Consider the following 16,726-nt stretch of genomic DNA (forward strand, 5'->3'; position numbering starts at 1 on the left):
CCTACCGGCCAAACCCTCCCTAACCCGGACGACGCTATGCCAATTGTGCGTCGCCCCACGGATCTCCCGGTTGCGGCCGGCTGCGACAGAGCCTGGGCGCGAACCCAGCCCAGCCTGGGCGCGAACCCAGAGACGCCACCCGGGTCTAGGGCTCACCACTCTCCCTCTGACTTCATATATATATATATATGGCATCTGACGGAGCCAGACATGTTTGAATCAGATCATGAAATGAAAAGTACAGGAGGAACCCTGTCATGGCCCAGGGTCAGGCCATCACCCTGAATGGTGCCCCCGTGAATGTCCCGCTCTCCCCAGTCTTGTGATCATGCGTGTCCAATTTCAGCTACATCCGATTTTAAAACATTTACCCTAGCAGGCAGCTAGTGGCCCTTTCAAGAACCTTGCCTTCCTGTCTGCCTCGATGCCTGAGCACAATGGTACACAATGTCCCATCTTCAGAACTCACGGAAGGAGCCTCGGACAGTTTTTCCTCTTCAGCTCTCTGTTTCTGTGTTTACCCATTTGAATGGTTGATGTGCTAAGTCGATACAGTGATGGTATTGTTGAACTTGGCTAAGGCTCAAGCCAGAAGAGTAGACTCGCACTCGTGTACACACACACAAACACACGTAAACATACATACCCCATTACCCTCGCCTTTGATCACTTTTTTTGAAGACTTAAAGAACTTGGCGCTTAATAGCAGAGCTGGTTCAGGTAGAAGGATTGTCCTGACATCAATTATACTGTCACACTTTATGTTCTATGAACTGGGAGTGCTGAGATGAGCCTGCACTGTTGAACACCCTCCCTGTTGCAGAACTCGGAGGCATGTAATGACTTTTATATCTCTGTGTGTATAATACCCCACCCACACATTTGGCCATGCTTTGTTTGCCTAGTGCCCAATAAATAATTAGTTGGTTCTGAAGACAAAATAAATGGTTACAGTTGAAGTCGGAAGTTTACATATACACTTAGGTTGGAGTCATTAAAACTCGTTATTCAACACTTCACAAATTTCTTGTTTACAAACTAACGTTTTATCAAGTCGGTTAGGACATCTACGTTGTGCATGACAAGTAATTTTTCCAACAATTGTTTACAGACAGATTATTTCACTTATAATTCACTGTATCACAATTCCAGTGGGTCAGAAGTTTACATACACTAAGTGCCTTTAAACAGCTTGGAAAATTCCAGAAAATATGTCATGGCTTTAGAAGCTTCTGATAGGCTAATTGACATAATTTGAGTCAATTGGAGGTGGACCTGTGGAGGTATTTCAAGGCCTACCTTCAAACTCAGTGCCTCTTTGCTTGACATCATGGGAAAATCAAAAGAAATATGCCAAGACCTCAGAAAAAAAATGGTAGGCCTCCACAAGTCTGGTTCATCCTTGGGAGCAATTTCCAAACGCCTGAAGGTACCATGTTCATCTGTACAAACAATAGTACGCAAGTATAAACACCATGGGGCCACGCAGCTGTCATACCACTCAGGAAGGAGATGCGTTCTGTCATCTAGAGATTAACATACTTTGGTGCGAAAAGTGCAAATCAATCCCAGAAAAACAGGAATGGACCTTGTGAAGATGCTGGAGGAAATGGGTACAAAAGTATCTATATCCACAGTAAAACAAGTCCTATATCGACATAACCTGAAAGGCCGCTCAGCAAGGAAGAAGCCACATGCCCCAAAACCACCATTAAAAAAAGCCTGACTACGGTTTGAAACTGCACATGGGGACAAAGATTGTACTTTTTGGAGAAATGTCCTCTGGTCTGATGAAACAAAAATAGAACTGTTTAGCCATAATGACCATTGTTATGTTTGGAGGAAAAAGGGGGGGACTTGCAAGCCGAAGAACACCATCCCAACCGTGAATTACGGGGGTGGCAGCATCATGTTGTGGGGTGCTTTGCTGCAGGAGTGACTGGTGCACTTCTCAAAATATATGGCATCACGATGAAGGAAAATGATGTGGATATATTGAAGCAACATCTCAAGACATCAGTCAGGAAGTTGAAGCTTTGGTCCAATTGGGTCTTCCAAATGGACAATGACACCAAGCATACTTCCAAAGTTGTGGCTTAAGGACAACAAAGTCAAGGTATTGGAGTGGCCATCACAAAGCCCTGACCTCAATCCTATAGAACATTTGTGGGCAGAACTGAAAAGGCGTGTGCGAGCAAGGAGGCCTACAAACCTGACTCGGTTACATCAGCTCTGTCAGGAGGAATGGGCCAAAATTCACCCAACTTAGTGTGGGAAGCTTGTGGAAGCCTACCTGAAATGTTTGACCCAAGTTCAACAATTTAAAGGCACTGCTACCAAATACTAATTGAGTGTATGTAAACTTCTGACCCACTGGGAATGTGATAAAATAAATAAAAGCTGAAATCATACTCTCTACTATTTTTCTGACATTTCACATTCTTAAAATAAAGTGGTGATCCTAACTGACCTAAGACGGAATTTTTACTATGATTAAATGTCAGGAATTGTGAAACTGAGTTTAAATGTATTTGGCTAAGGTGTATTACTTCAACTGTATGTCCTCCTCGTGCATGCTTAGCTGCCGAAGATATTTGATTTTAAAATAAGAGATGGATGGTAGTTTTAGTATATATGGAAAAATATGATTTATACTGCACCACAGAGCATGTGGAAATGGAACAATTGAATCTAAGTGCAAATTTGGTCTATCACATATTGCCCTCAGCTGTAAGGTCCCTCCAGTGCAAGTTTGCTCTACTCTTACAGTGCCTTCGGAAAGTATTCACCTTGACTTTTTCCACATATTGTTAGGTTATAGCCTTATTCTAAAATGAATTAAATTGGGGAAAAAACTATCTACACACTACCCCATAATCACAGAACAAAAACTGTTTTTTAGAAATGTACACATTTTTTTACATTTACAATACAAAACAAATATCACACTTACATCAGTATTCAGACCCTTTACTCAGTACTTTGTTGAAGCACCTTTGGCAGCGATTACAGCCTTGATTATTCTTGGGTATGATGCTACAAGCTTGGCACACCTGTATTTGGAGAGTTTCTCCCATTCGTCTCTGCAGATCCTCAAGCTCTGTCAGGTTGGATGGGGAGTGTTGCTGCACAGCTATTTTCAGGTCTTTCCAGAGATGTTTGATGGCGTTCCAGTCCGGGCTCTGGCTGGGCCACTCGAACATTCCGTGACTTTTCCTGAAGCCACTCCTGCGTTGTCTTGGCTGTGTGCATAGTGTCATTGTCCTGTCGGAAAGTGAACCTTCGCTTCCATCTTGCCACTCTAGCATAAAGGCCTGATCGGTGGAGTGCTGCAGAGATGGGACAACCTTCCAGAAGGACAACCATCTCCACAGGGGAACTCTAGAGCTCTGTCAGAGTGACCATCGGTTTCTTGGTCACCTCCCTGACCAAGGCCCTTCTCTCCTGATTGCTCAGTTTGGCTGGGCGGCCAGCTCTAGGAAGAGTCTTGGTGGTTCTAAACTTCTTCCATTTAAGAATGATGGGGTCCACTGTGTTCTTGGGGACCTTCCAATGCTGCAGAAATGTTTTGGTACCCTTCCTCAGATCTGTGCCTCGACACAATCCTGTCTTGGATCTCTACGGACATTTCCTTCGACCTCATGGCTTGGTTTTTGCTCTGACAGGCACTTTCAACTGTGGGATTTTATATAGACAGGTGTGTGCCTTCCCAAATCATGTCCAATCAATTGAATTGACCACAGGTGGACTCCCAAGGATGATCAATGAAAACAGGTTGAACTTCTGCTCAATTTCGAGTCGTAGCGAAGGGTCTGAATTAGAGGTCGACCGATTAATCGGAATAGCCGATTAATTATGGCCGATTTCAAGTTTTCAGAAAAATCGGAAATCGGTATTTTTGGACACCGATTTGGCCGATAATTTTTACTTTTTTAAAATCATTTTTCACACCTTTTGTTTATCCTTTATTTAACTAGGCATGTCAGTTAAGAACACATTCTTATTTTCAATGACGGCTTAGGAACGGTGGGTTAACTGCCTTGTTCAGGGGTAGAACGACAGATTTTTACCTTGTCAACTCAGGGATTCAATCTTGCAACCTTACGGTTAACTAGTCCAACGCTCTAACCACCTGATTACATTGCACTCCACGAGGAGACTGCCTGTTACGCGAATGCAGCAAGAAGCCAAGGTAAGTTGCTAGCTAGCATTAAACTTATCTTATAAAAAAAACAATCAATCAATCATAATCACTAGTTAACTACACATGGTTGATGATATTACTAGTTTATCTAGCGTGTCCTGCGTTGCATATAATCGATGCGGTGCGTATTCGCGAAAAAGGACTGTCTTGTGTAACAGTATAACTTTAAACCGTCCCCTCGCCCCGACACGGGCGCGAACCAGGGACCTTCTACACACATCAACGGTCGCCCACGAAGCATCGTTACCCATCACTCCACAAAGGCCGCGGCCCTTGCAGAGCAAGGGGAAACCCTACTTAAGTCTCAGAGCAAGTGACGTAACTGATTGAAATGCTAGTAGCGCGTACCCGCTAACTAGCTAGCCATTTCACATCCGTTACACTTGCTCCAACGTGTAACTAACCATAAACATCAATGCCTTTCTTAAAATCAATACACAAGTATATATTTTTAAACCTGCATATTTAGTTAACCTTTACTTAACACCCATCCCGGATCCGGGAGCATCCTCATCAGTAAAAGCTGACTAGCATAGCCTAGCATAGCGCCACAAGTAAATAATAGCATATAAATATCATGAAATCACAAGTCCAATACAGCAAATGAAAGATAAACATCTTGTGAATCCAGCCATCATTTCCGATTTTTAAAATGTTTTACAGCGAAAACACTATATTTCTATTAGCTAACCACAATAGCCAAATACTCAACCGCATATTTTCACCATGTTTGTACCGCATAGGTAGCTATCACAAAACCGACCAAATAGATATAATTAGTCACTAACCAAGAAACAACTTCATCAGATGACAGTCTTATAACATGTTATACATTTATGTTTTGTTCGAAAATGTGCATATTTGAGGTATAAATCATAGTTTTACATTGCAGCTACCATCAAAAATATCACCAAAGCAGCCAGAATAATTACAGAGAGCAACGTGAAATACCTAAATACTCATCATAAAACATTTATGAAAAATACATGGTGTACAGCAAATGAAAGATAAACATCTTGTGAATCCAGCCAATATTTCCGATTTTTACAGCGAAAACACAATATAGAATTATATTAGCTTACCACAATAGCCAAACACACAACCGCATTTATTCACCGCATAGATAGCATTCGCAAAAACCAGCAAAATATATAACATTAATCACTAACCTTGACCAACTTCATCAGATGACAGTCTTATAACATCAGGTTATACAATACACTTGTGTTTTGTTCGAAAATGTGCATATTTAGAGCTGCAAACCGTGGTTATACATTGTGAATATGTAGCATCGATTCACCAGAATGTCCGGAGCTAGTTTGGACACTCGTCTAATCTGACCAAAGAACTCATCATAAGCTTTACATAAAAATACTTGTTGTATGGCAAATGAAAGATACACTGGTTCTTAATGCAACCGCCGTGTTAGATTTTTAAAAATAACTTTCCCATAACAAACAGCTTGCGTTATTGCAAGACAGCGCCCGCCAAAACGGCAGAGAATAGGAATAACATTTTCCACAGAAATACGAAATAACATCATAAATTGTTCCTACTTTTGTTGAGCTTCCATCAGAATCTTGTACAAGGAGTCCTAGGTGGAGGATAAATCGTTGTTTGGTTTTAGAATGTCCTTTTCTCCTGTCGAATTCGTGCCACAATGCTAGCCAATGTTGATGACGTTCCCAGTTTCTCTCGACGCAAAGAACGGAAAACTCAGTCAGAATAAACGTTGAATAAACTGATGAAACTCGGTTGAAAAAACCTACATTATGATGTTTTTCTAATATGTATCAAATAAAAACAGAGCCGGAGATATTAGCCGTGTATACCGAACGCTTTTCAGATGCCAATGTCGAGCTCCGCCTCACGCCTTGGTAGACAAAGGAAATTCCTGACCTCCCACTCCAAAGGCTCTTGTTCGACCTCAGATCAAGCTAAACACCCCATTCCACCTTCCACTGCCTGTTGACATCTAGTGGAAGAAGTATGAAGTGCATGCATATCGATAAATATTAGGCAATTGAATTGGCAGGCCCTGGAACAGAGCATCGTTTTCAGATTTTTCACTTCCTGTATGGAAGTTTGCTGCAAAATGAGTTCTGTTTTACTCACAGATATAATTCAAACAGTTTTAGAAACTTGAGTGTTTTCTATCCAATAGTAATAATAATATGCATATTGTACGATCTAGAATAGAGTACGAGGCAGTTTAATTTGGGCAAAAAATTTTCCAAAGTGAAAACAGCGCCCCCCTATTGACAAGAAGTTTTTAATATTGCCTGCTAACCTGGCTCGTTGCGAACTGTGTTGAAAACTATTTCTTCCTAACAAAGACAGCCAACTTCGCCAAAAGGGGGATGATTTAACAAAAGCGCATTTGCGAAAAAACCACAATCGTTGCACGACTGTACCTAACCATAAACATCAATGCCTTTCTTAAAATCAATACACAGAAGTATATATTTTTAAACCTGCATATTTTGCTAAAAGATATCCAGGTTAGCAGGCAATATTAACCAGGTGAAATTGTGTCACTTCTCTTGCGTTCATTGCACGCAGAGTCAGTGTATATGCAACAGTTTGGGCCGCTTAATTTGCCAGAATTTTACGTCTTGTTTTCAAGATGATAGTTTCCGGATTTGACCATATTAATGACCTAAGGCTCGTATTTCTGTGTGTTATTATGTTATAATTAAGTCTATGATTTGATAGAGCAGTCTGACTGAGCGATGGTAGGCACCAGCAGGCTCGTAAGCATTCATTCAAACAGCACTTTCGTGCGTTTTGCCAGCAGCTCGTCGCTGTGCTTTTAGCATTGAGCTGTTTATGACTTCAAGCCTATCAACTCCCAAGATTAGGCTGGTGTAACCGATGTGAAATGGCTAGCTTGTTAGCGGGGTGCGCGCTAATAGCGTTTCAAACGTCACTCGCTCTGAGACTTGGAGTGGTTGTTCCCCTTGTTCTGCAAGGGCCGCGGCTTTTGTGGAGCGATGGTAACGCTGCTTCGAGGGTGGCTGTTGTCGACGTGTTCCTGGTTCGAGCCCAGGTAGGGGCAAGGAGAGGGACGGAAGCTATACTGTTACACTGGCAATACTAAAGTGCCTATAAGAACATCCAATAGTCAAAGGTATATGAAATACAAATCGTATAGAGAGAAATATTCCTATAATAACTACAACCTTAAACTTCTTACCTGGGAATATTGAAGACTCATGTTAAAAGGAACCACCAGCTTTCATATGTTCTCATGTTCTGAGCAAGGAACTTAAACGTTAGCTTTTTTACATGGCACATACTGCACTTTTATTTTCTTCTCCAACACTTTTGTTTTTGCATTATTTATTTGATGCTAAATAGATTTTATTGATGTTAAAATAAGTGTTCATTCAGTATTGTTGTAATTGTCATTATTACAAATTTAAAAAAAATAAAATAAAAAAAAAATTGACCTTTTCATTGGTATTGGGCTTTTTTTGGCCCTCCAATAATCGGTATCGGTATCGTCGTTGAAAAATCATAACCGGTCGATCTCTAGTCTGAATATTTATGTAGATAAGGTAGTTATTATTTTAATATATTTGCCAACATTTCTAAAAGGCTGTTTTTACTTCATTGTTATTGGGTATTGTGTGTAGATTGCTGAGGATTTGTATTTATTTAATCAATTTTAGAATAAGGCTGTACCAAAATGTGGAATGTCAATGGGTCTGAATACTTTCCGAAGGCACTGTGTATCTAAGCAGAGTCTGTGTCCTGCTCTGGAGACGCATCCTCTGATAACTATTCAGTTTGTAGTCCATTTCCCTTGATGTTAAGGTGCTATTTATTTATCTAAAGGCTGTGGTATAAAAATGCATTTATTTCAGATGGCTGCTGGCAGCATATAGCCCTTATAACAAAATGATCAATGCTTGATATCCCCCAAGTGAACACTGCTAAAAGTTCTGTATTGGCAATTTACGGCGGCAATTGGAGCTCATCGTATTCTGTCTCTCCCTGTGTCCTTCCAGTCTAAGAAGAGTGGTAAGCCGGGCCCCTTCCTGCTGTCTGGCTCCAGAGACAAGACCATCAAGATGTGGGACGTCAGCATTGGGATGTGCCTTATGACACTGGTGAGTGGACCATTAATCATAGACATACGATAGATGGTCATTCCGATTCATGCAGTTAATTGAAAAATGTCCCCATTAGTGATGCCGACTCCATTCTTCACATAACATGACTTGAATTGTAATGTGATTGACCTTCTTGAACCCAAGTCTTAACCGAACACACTGTCTCCGGTTAACTGGTTTCCCGAACTAAGCATAGTTTGTTTTAGTCAAGGAGTAGTCTGGGAAACTGGCACTAGATTTTGTATTAACAATTCTAACCAAACACTATTGTCCCAGGTTGGCCATGATAACTGGGTGCGCGGGATGCTTGTCCACCCCGGAGGCAAGTTCATATTGAGCTGTGCTGACGACAAGACCTTAAGGATCTGGGACTACAAGAACAAGCGCTGCATGAAGACTCTGAGTGCCCATGAACACTTTGTTACCTCTCTGGGTAAGCTGCTCTCAATCTTCTCTTCTCCTACAGTCACAGTCAGCGTCAGTTACTGCTGGGTCTTGTTTAGTAGCCACACAGTAGCAAAATGTTTGCGCTGAGCTATGAACTGAAATTAATATTATTTTTGTTTTTTTTAAAACAACTATTTGACCCAAGTTCTGTTCAATGATTTGAATTCCATTTAGTTATTTTTTTTCTGTGAGCTTAATGCGCACATTGCACAGCTTCTCTAGAGATAAATCAGAGTTGTAGTTTCCAACAGGCCAATATTCTACATAGTTTAACGCATAAAGCGGTGTAATAAACTACCATGACCATAATCCATTGCACATCTACTTGTCCAGTCTTTCTTTTATTCCTGCTACGTTAAGAGGGAAGAATTCGCATTCGTGAGATGATTTAGAGAGCAGGTGTTGCTTCGCGAGGTGTCAAATGCTTTAAATAAGTGATTGATATTTGGTGTTCAGTAGTCAAATTATGCCTTATTTTCTTTGAAGAACTACAAAATAGTTATTTTGTCAGACACCATAGGCAGCAGCTCTGTAGCGATGAGATGATAACTAGGAATTAAATAGTCATCAAATAAAACAAATGTAATATACACAACTGAAATATTTAAATGATGGTTAATAAGTGATGAGCAGTAATAGGCAGTCACTACCATCATGTTAATTTTATTTAATTTTTTATTCTGTTACAGCATTCAACCCACATAATGCATAGTACATTTAATTCTTAAAAATATTATTGAAACTTTATTTTTTATAATCAAACCGAACCAACCTCAAAAAGCACTAATCGCTCAGTACTACAAAACATTTTGCAACGTAAAACAAACATTTGTTTTCATCTCAGTGGCTAAGTTCAGGGAGTACCTGCCTGTATCTCCATGTCCTTAGTGAACTCAATAGTTCTTTGTTTGGTGGTTTATTGAGGTGTGAGCTTGGAGGCTCTGCATTAACCCCCTCCGGTGCATCATGCTATAGTCCCCAGAGAGAGAGGATCAGGCAGGGGTTAGACAAAGCTGTTTTGGATGTTGGTTGAATGGGGTTAGGGATAGATGGATAGAAGAGGGGTGCGGGTTGTAGAGTTATGATAACCTGGTCTTGCCTGGCTCAATATCCTGGGGGCTGCTAGCTGGCAGCTGGGGTCTAAGAGGTAGACAAATGCTCCAGGATTTTCCCAATTTTCCTCAAATCTGATTCTTCTAAGCGGATCAAGGCTAGGGAACTCTCCGGAGAAGGAGACTCCAGCTATCCAGCCAGCTTTCCTGTCAGGCTAGTGCTGTTTGAAGCCCCAGCCTCTGAAATCTAGCCACACACACACAGAGCACTGCTGTAAGCTATTGTTTGGATATTTTGGGGGGAGAAGACCAAAGCACCTTTTGTTGAGGTTGATGTGCTGTGCTTTTCTGTGTGACGCATGTACCAAGAGGTAAAGAGCTTTGTCTAGTTGATGAAATGCCCCAATTCAACTATTGATAATAAAATAATGATATTTTCAGGTCATACTGCTAAATGGAATATGCTTGATAAATGGCCTTTAATTGCCTTTGATGTGGAACTTAACTAATTAATCTGCCATCTCCTCTGGATAGAACCCGATTCTCTCTCTCAATTAATTTCAATTAAATTCAAAGGGCTTTATTGGCATGGGAAACATGTTCACATGGCCAAAGCAAGTGAAATAGACAAATTATCTACTCTTCCTTTGTACTGATGCCCTTTCTCCTCCTCCTCCTCAGATTTCCACAAGAATGCGCCGTATGTTGTCACCGGGAGCGTAGATCAAACAGTAAAAGTGTGGGAGTGTCGCTGATCCGATCAGGCCTAAGAAGATCGGACCACCACCATCCCAATTACCACCCCCCCCTCCTCCCACCCCACCTCCTATAGGCCTCATTCCACCCCCCCTACACTCCACCTCACACTATCTCTTTCATCACCTCTGGTTACACTCACACACCATGGTTAATACCTTATCCTGTCATCACGTGCTCTGGTCCAATAACTATGGTCCTTTTATGTACATTATTCTGGATGTAGATTGAGCTATTAAATGTTACACAGCAAAAAAAGTGTTATTGCATGGTGATGATGAATCCAAAATTGTATACTGTAAATTTACATAAGGTTGTCTAGAAGTACCATAGGTTTAACATGGGCGGGGCTGGCTAAGTCTGTTGTCACATGCAGCCTTACCTACCTACTTATTGAAGGCAGATGTTTCTTTGTGTGTGTCTCAAATGCCACCCTATTCCCTATATGGTGCAATACCTATGTGCCCTGATCCAAGGTAGTACACTATACAGGGAATAGGGTGCCTTTTGGGACACATTCTTTGACTGGGTGTAAAACGTAGGGCGCTAACACTGATAATTTGAAAAAAGACTGTCGTTTCTTTTCGTGTCAGATTTATAATTTTTGTCACTTTTTTTCTGTTTTAATTTAATTTGAGTTATTTTCTCTCCTTTTCACTGTTGTAGTCTGTCAGTGACCTTTTTGAGGGGAAAAAACAAAAGGAAAAGTATAATCCCTTGATGTCGGAGGATATGAGATTGTCTGTCTGTGGGGGTTTTGTTATTGGAATAATCTGTAGCTTTGTAACATCACTTCTGAAGTGTGCATACCATTTTTCTTCGTCATGTGGAACTAGATAATATACTAATGGCTGCATATACGAATGTTTCAAACTGTTTATCTTCGGTCATCTGGGGGTTTAGAAAACAAAACAGCTTTGTACTCTTGTCATGACGACGCGTCCTAAACTGAGTAGCAAAACCACTCCTGATAGGCTTAGAATTATCCTATCCAATGACTGAATTATGTTTATTGAATCAGAACCTTTCTATATTGGCATCTGAATGAATTAACCTGGCTAGGCTGCGTAGTTGGCGCCCTTATTTCAGTGGGTTAGCATTTTGGCTAAAAACTCAGTGGACTGATGACTTTCAGGTTAGCATTTAGGCTATGTGAGCCGATAGCGTGAGGTTACTCCTCCCTGAAACGCTGCCCCTTGTCTGTTCGGACTTGTACGGGACCTTATGGTTGGCCGCAACTGATCAGGCGACCGCCTCAGCCTTTCTTTAGCACTTGGCCCTTTAGCAGCTGACTTCAGGGATATCATCTCTTTTTAATCTCAAGCACTTGAAAAGAAAGACCTTTAGGTGTCTCCCTCCCTCTGTAAGATGTCTCACTGTTGTCTCAAGTCTAACCTGAGTGATTTCCATTGGACTCAACCGAACCTTCTCCCTTTTTCTAACCATATGACAAATCAGGTGTCAGCTGGGTTTTATTGTCCCTTATACTACAGGAATCATGTAAGAGATTTGATGCTCAGTTGGCCATTGTCTTGTGCTGCTTGCTTCTATGGGCTGTGTAAATTAGGGAGGGTAAGCTTAAGCCTTAGCTTTGGATGAAATATGCAAGTTTTAAATGAGTCGGACACAGTCAGAGAGACGTCGTCATAGCATGACAAGGAGTCAAAGTTGCCCCTCAGGTTTTGATGTGCAAAATATCTCCCTGGAAAACTACAAAGAATTTAGAGGTAATAAAGCTGTTTCTGTGGGGGAGAAAGATATGTAAACTAAAGCTTTTTACTGAGCTGTAGGTAAGTGTCCAAATCTGTGTTTCCACTGAACTGACTGGTTAACTTTCGGGGGGGTTCATTCATTCAGTTGATGATGAAATAAAATGCTAGCAGTAGACATGCTAATGAATGATTTGTGTTCTCTGTACAGTAGAGGTCTGATGGTGGTAGTTCTTGTAAAGGGATCTTCACCCCTAAGACTACATACAGCAGCTCCCTTGCCACAGACAGACTTTGGGCTAGGCCTACTAGGATCTGTTTGTGCACAGGAGAGTGCTTAGATGCCTTTCCTAGTGAAGAGCTCTTAAGTCAAAACTCCACAGGACCGACTCTAACGCATTGCAGTAGTCTCCTGGGTGGCAAGCACATCTGTATCCTATTCTGTTCATCTTAATGAGCTAGAAGGCTGAAGAAATAATGAAAAATGACAATTGGAACTAATTCTAATCTAACCAAATCCCTCCATGATAATGGAGACCAACCATTCCCCCCAACAACAAAAAATAATATATTGCTTCTTACTCTGCAGCAGGCGAGGAAAAATCCTATTATCTTGCACATCCCTGCTTTTCGTTAGTTCTTTGTCCGACTGGCGATCGAAGAGAAATTTTAAGACTCAATAAAATGCATAAACAAGATATCATTTTTTAATCAGCCTTTTTGCATTATGATGCAATTCTGTAATAATAAAGAACTCCACTTGCTTAACTGATTTTATTATTTTAAGCTTCTTTGCTGAATAACTTCCTGTTCCTCTTCCTGTGTGTATTTGATTGGATGTAGCTATCTGCTGCTGTTGACCTCTGAACCCTCATAGTGGCTAGTGTGATGAACCCTTTGACCTGTCGACAATACCACTGCTGCATGTACCCCTGTTGTACCAGAGGCTGAGCCATCTGGTCTTGTGAGCCTTTCTGGTTCAAGTGCTATGATGTAAGCCACTGAACACTCAGGCCGAGTCTGAAATGGCACCCTATTCCCTAAAATTAGTGCACTTAAGACGCAGACTCAATCAGCCACAGGCCACTCAGCTAAGCTGTCAAAGGCTAGTCGGTCCACTTGACAAATTTATATACTGTAAAAAGAGCGAGAAGTAGGATAAGAGAACTCCATCTCTTACGAGAAGGGGTGGTACCCCTACTGTCGCTTGCCAGTAAGCGGGTGTATTGTCCCTGTGTATCTATGTATGTATACTGTGTATTTTGCATATTGACTTTTCAAAGACACCAGACAGGTTGGCTCAGGCTGGCTTGATGGCTGCAGACAGACCGTGCTGTACTTAATGTGGTTGTTTGTTGCTGCTGAAAGGAGGACATCTGTAAATGTATGAACTTGCTCCTTCATTCCTCTATATGCGATGGGATTGTGGCAGACTAAAGATGTTCTGAGAGAAAAGAAGCCTCCTTGAGAGAATACCACTTATGCCTCCTCTAGACTAGAGACCCCCATGTATTTAATCAGACTAGACAGGTCTTTCTCCAAGCTCCTTTCTGTCAGAGGGAGGGAGAGACTTTGATTGGAGAGTTGGCGTGAGTTCATTCCGTTACACCAACCATCGATAGGACAATTGGAAATGGTGGTGCTGATGCACCATAAAACGTGTTTTAGCTGAAACCCCAAAAATGTAACTACAGTAAGACGACATGGTTTAGCTTCAGCATTCAGATGTCCTGATCTGTTCTGTTCTCAATCCTAGGCTGTTAGCTTCCTGATTTAAGACGATTCTCTCTTTAGATTAGCTTAATTCAGGATTACGATATCAGGTTCCTTGTGTGTAAATTCAAAACCAGGCCTGAAGTGAACCTAAATGGATTTTTGACTTGACTCTTATTGTTATTGAAAAACTCAGCTTTCCTTTTCTTGGGTTAGACAAGGTCTATAAACAAATTGTCCAGAGGGAGAATGTGTGTCTCCCCTTGTAATATAGTTGTCATTGAATGAATGCTTTCCATAACTGCTATTGTACCTTCCCTGCGCCCTGTGAAAAGAAATCACTTTTTGCCATTTGCAGCTCCCAAGCAATCCCTATGCTGCACTGGCTAGGTGGATCAGAGGGACTGGCAGACAAGCTTGCACTGTCTGTTGGTCCTTCCCCCCCAGTCTCAAGTCCATCTGTCTGCTATAATCTGCCTTGTGAATAGATTGAGGGCTTCAGACTTCTTCACAGCTTGAACAGGATTTATAGTTTTGCTTTCAACGTCTTTCTCACTCTTCACACAGCAAAATTGCTAACAAAATATCTGGATGTCATTATTGTTTGCAACATAATTAAAGAAAAATATGTAAACGTTGTCCTTTTATTGGGTTAGAGGGGGGGGTTCTCAACAAAGAACATGCACTGCTTGATATATTACATGTCTACAAAAGATCAGTTCATTTAGGGATTTTCTGATTTTGAGCTAAAGGTTTCGGGGAATGCAAGTATTAACATTTCATGATTTTCTTCAGCGAATGGCATGTATTTTCTCTTGGGTAGAAAATGATACATCATTAAATGATCATAATTACATATTGCCAGTATACTGTGTGTGTGAAGTATTAATATAATGGTAGGGATTAATTTTTAATGTTCACAGCTGTGATGTATGCCAAGAGATGATGGAAACCATACTTGAAACTGAATGTGATTGACAATTTACATTAACAGACCCAAAAATCTAAATCTTAAATTTCTAAGACCATGTTGGTGTCTTTAGTTATTTCTTTGCATTCTACCAGGTAAGTGCATGGTTCCACCTGGCTGGCACCTTCCTGCTATGTCTAATTGTCTGACTACAATACAAATGTCTCATGATCTTGAAAAATATAGATGAAGTGTAAAATGCAGCTCTGGGAACAGATTAATCATGCTGAGCAGTTTAGATTATGACTCAAATATACACTTGCTTAAGCAATATTTTAATTCACTTGGATACATTTGTGCAAGTGTCAAAATCTGTTTTACTGTAGCCTCTTTGCAAATGTTTGACTGGGTAGGTGGGGTGTACAATTGCCATAATTTTGCCATCTGCTTCTGAATGAAGAATCATTTGTATGTGGATAATAGATCAATCAACCACACACTCAACATCAACTATAAATTGTTGCCAGAATACTACTGATGATATGTAGCCTCAACCTGTCATGCTTCAAAATATCCATGCTGGCGGGATCCATACCTCCATTGAAGTAGGAATGTGTTATGGTTAAGGTTTAGGGTAGGGACTAACCAAAGATCCCGGATAGCTCTGACCCTTCAAAATGTTGACTGTTTCAAGAATGCGCTGAATATCGACGTTCACCAATGTCTCGTCGCAGAATTGTGATTTCATCCACCATCCCAGAAGAAACGCTGTATCGTTTATGCAAAAAAAAAGTTCAACGTGAGTTCTCAGATCGTGTGTGCAAGACAACTTTACATACGAATATATTCCCGAGCGAATATTTCAGGTATTCAAGTCACTACCATTATAACAAGAGGCTAGCTAACGATAGGGATCTCATTTAGAGGTCTTGTATAGCCATCTTGTTGGCATGGAGTTGAAATGTGCTTTAGCTAGGTGGCTAACTTGCAGTTTACTGATTAATGCGTTTAGTTAGCTAACACGCTAGATACTATCCCCATAGTTTTACCTTTTGTATGTAGTATTTTACACGCATTTATGTCAGTTAGCTAACTTGTTAGCGTTCCAAACATTTTAGTTAAAAATTTACAATTGTGTGTTATGTGTTCTTCCTCCACGGTGAAGTGAGAATGTCACTAAACAGGTCAATGCACCCGCGGAACCACTACAAAGACAAGCCCCCGGACTTTGCCTACTTGGCCTCCAAGTATCCAGACTTCGAACAGCATGTCCACACCAACCTGGGTGGCAGAGCTATGTGAGTACAGGGCTTATTCATTAGCTACGGAAATCGTTTACCGTTTAAGAACCAAACGTAAGCAAACAGAGCAAAACTATAAGTTGTATTGGACAAATTATGGTAGTTAGGACCCTCCCCGTTTCGTTCCGGTTGCTTCCACTGAGCTAAAGGGTTGTTTCCATTTAAGAAACGTTTTGCAACAGAATCGGCGTAATGAATACGCCCCAGTACATATGCTGTAGCCCAGTTGTTCCTAACTCAGGTCCTCGAATATCCCCAACAGTTCACATTTTTATTGTAGCCCCGGATAAGCACGGCGTATTCAACTTGTCAACTAATCATCAGGCACTCAATGAGTTGAATCTCAGGTATGTTTGTCCCGGGCTACAACAAAAATGTGCTGTTGGGGGTACTTAAAGGACCGAAGTTGGGAGCCACTGCTGTTGACTATGACTTAGTGTCATTTTGTGCCACTATTGATTTGGTGTCACACCAGTAAAACCCATGTGTGTGGCAGAATTCATTTTTTTTATTGAG

At 41.0% G+C, this 16,726-nt stretch overlaps 1 protein-coding gene and 1 pseudogene across 2 annotated transcripts in view; both read left to right on the plus strand.

The window, feature by feature from the left end:
• Positions 1 to 14,633, plus strand: part of LOC139547987 (lissencephaly-1 homolog A-like) — a 57,000-nt gene extending 42,367 nt beyond the window's left edge. For both annotated transcript variants that reach the window (XM_071357250.1, XM_071357251.1), the window contains exons 9-11: positions 8,218 to 8,319; positions 8,599 to 8,755; positions 10,503 to 14,633. In XM_071357250.1, coding sequence (XP_071213351.1) covers positions 8,218 to 8,319; positions 8,599 to 8,755; positions 10,503 to 10,576 — 333 coding nt within the window. In that variant the 3' untranslated portion in view covers positions 10,577 to 14,633. The remainder of the gene's footprint in view (positions 1 to 8,217; positions 8,320 to 8,598; positions 8,756 to 10,502) is intronic.
• A 748-nt stretch (positions 14,634 to 15,381) lies between these two features.
• Positions 15,382 to 16,726, plus strand: part of LOC139547991 (RNA N(6)-adenosine-methyltransferase mettl16-like) — a 34,484-nt pseudogene continuing 33,139 nt past the window's right edge.

Source organism: Salvelinus alpinus, chromosome 21 (assembly GCF_045679555.1).
Source record: "Salvelinus alpinus chromosome 21, SLU_Salpinus.1, whole genome shotgun sequence".
NCBI lineage: Eukaryota > Metazoa > Chordata > Actinopteri > Salmoniformes > Salmonidae > Salvelinus > Salvelinus alpinus.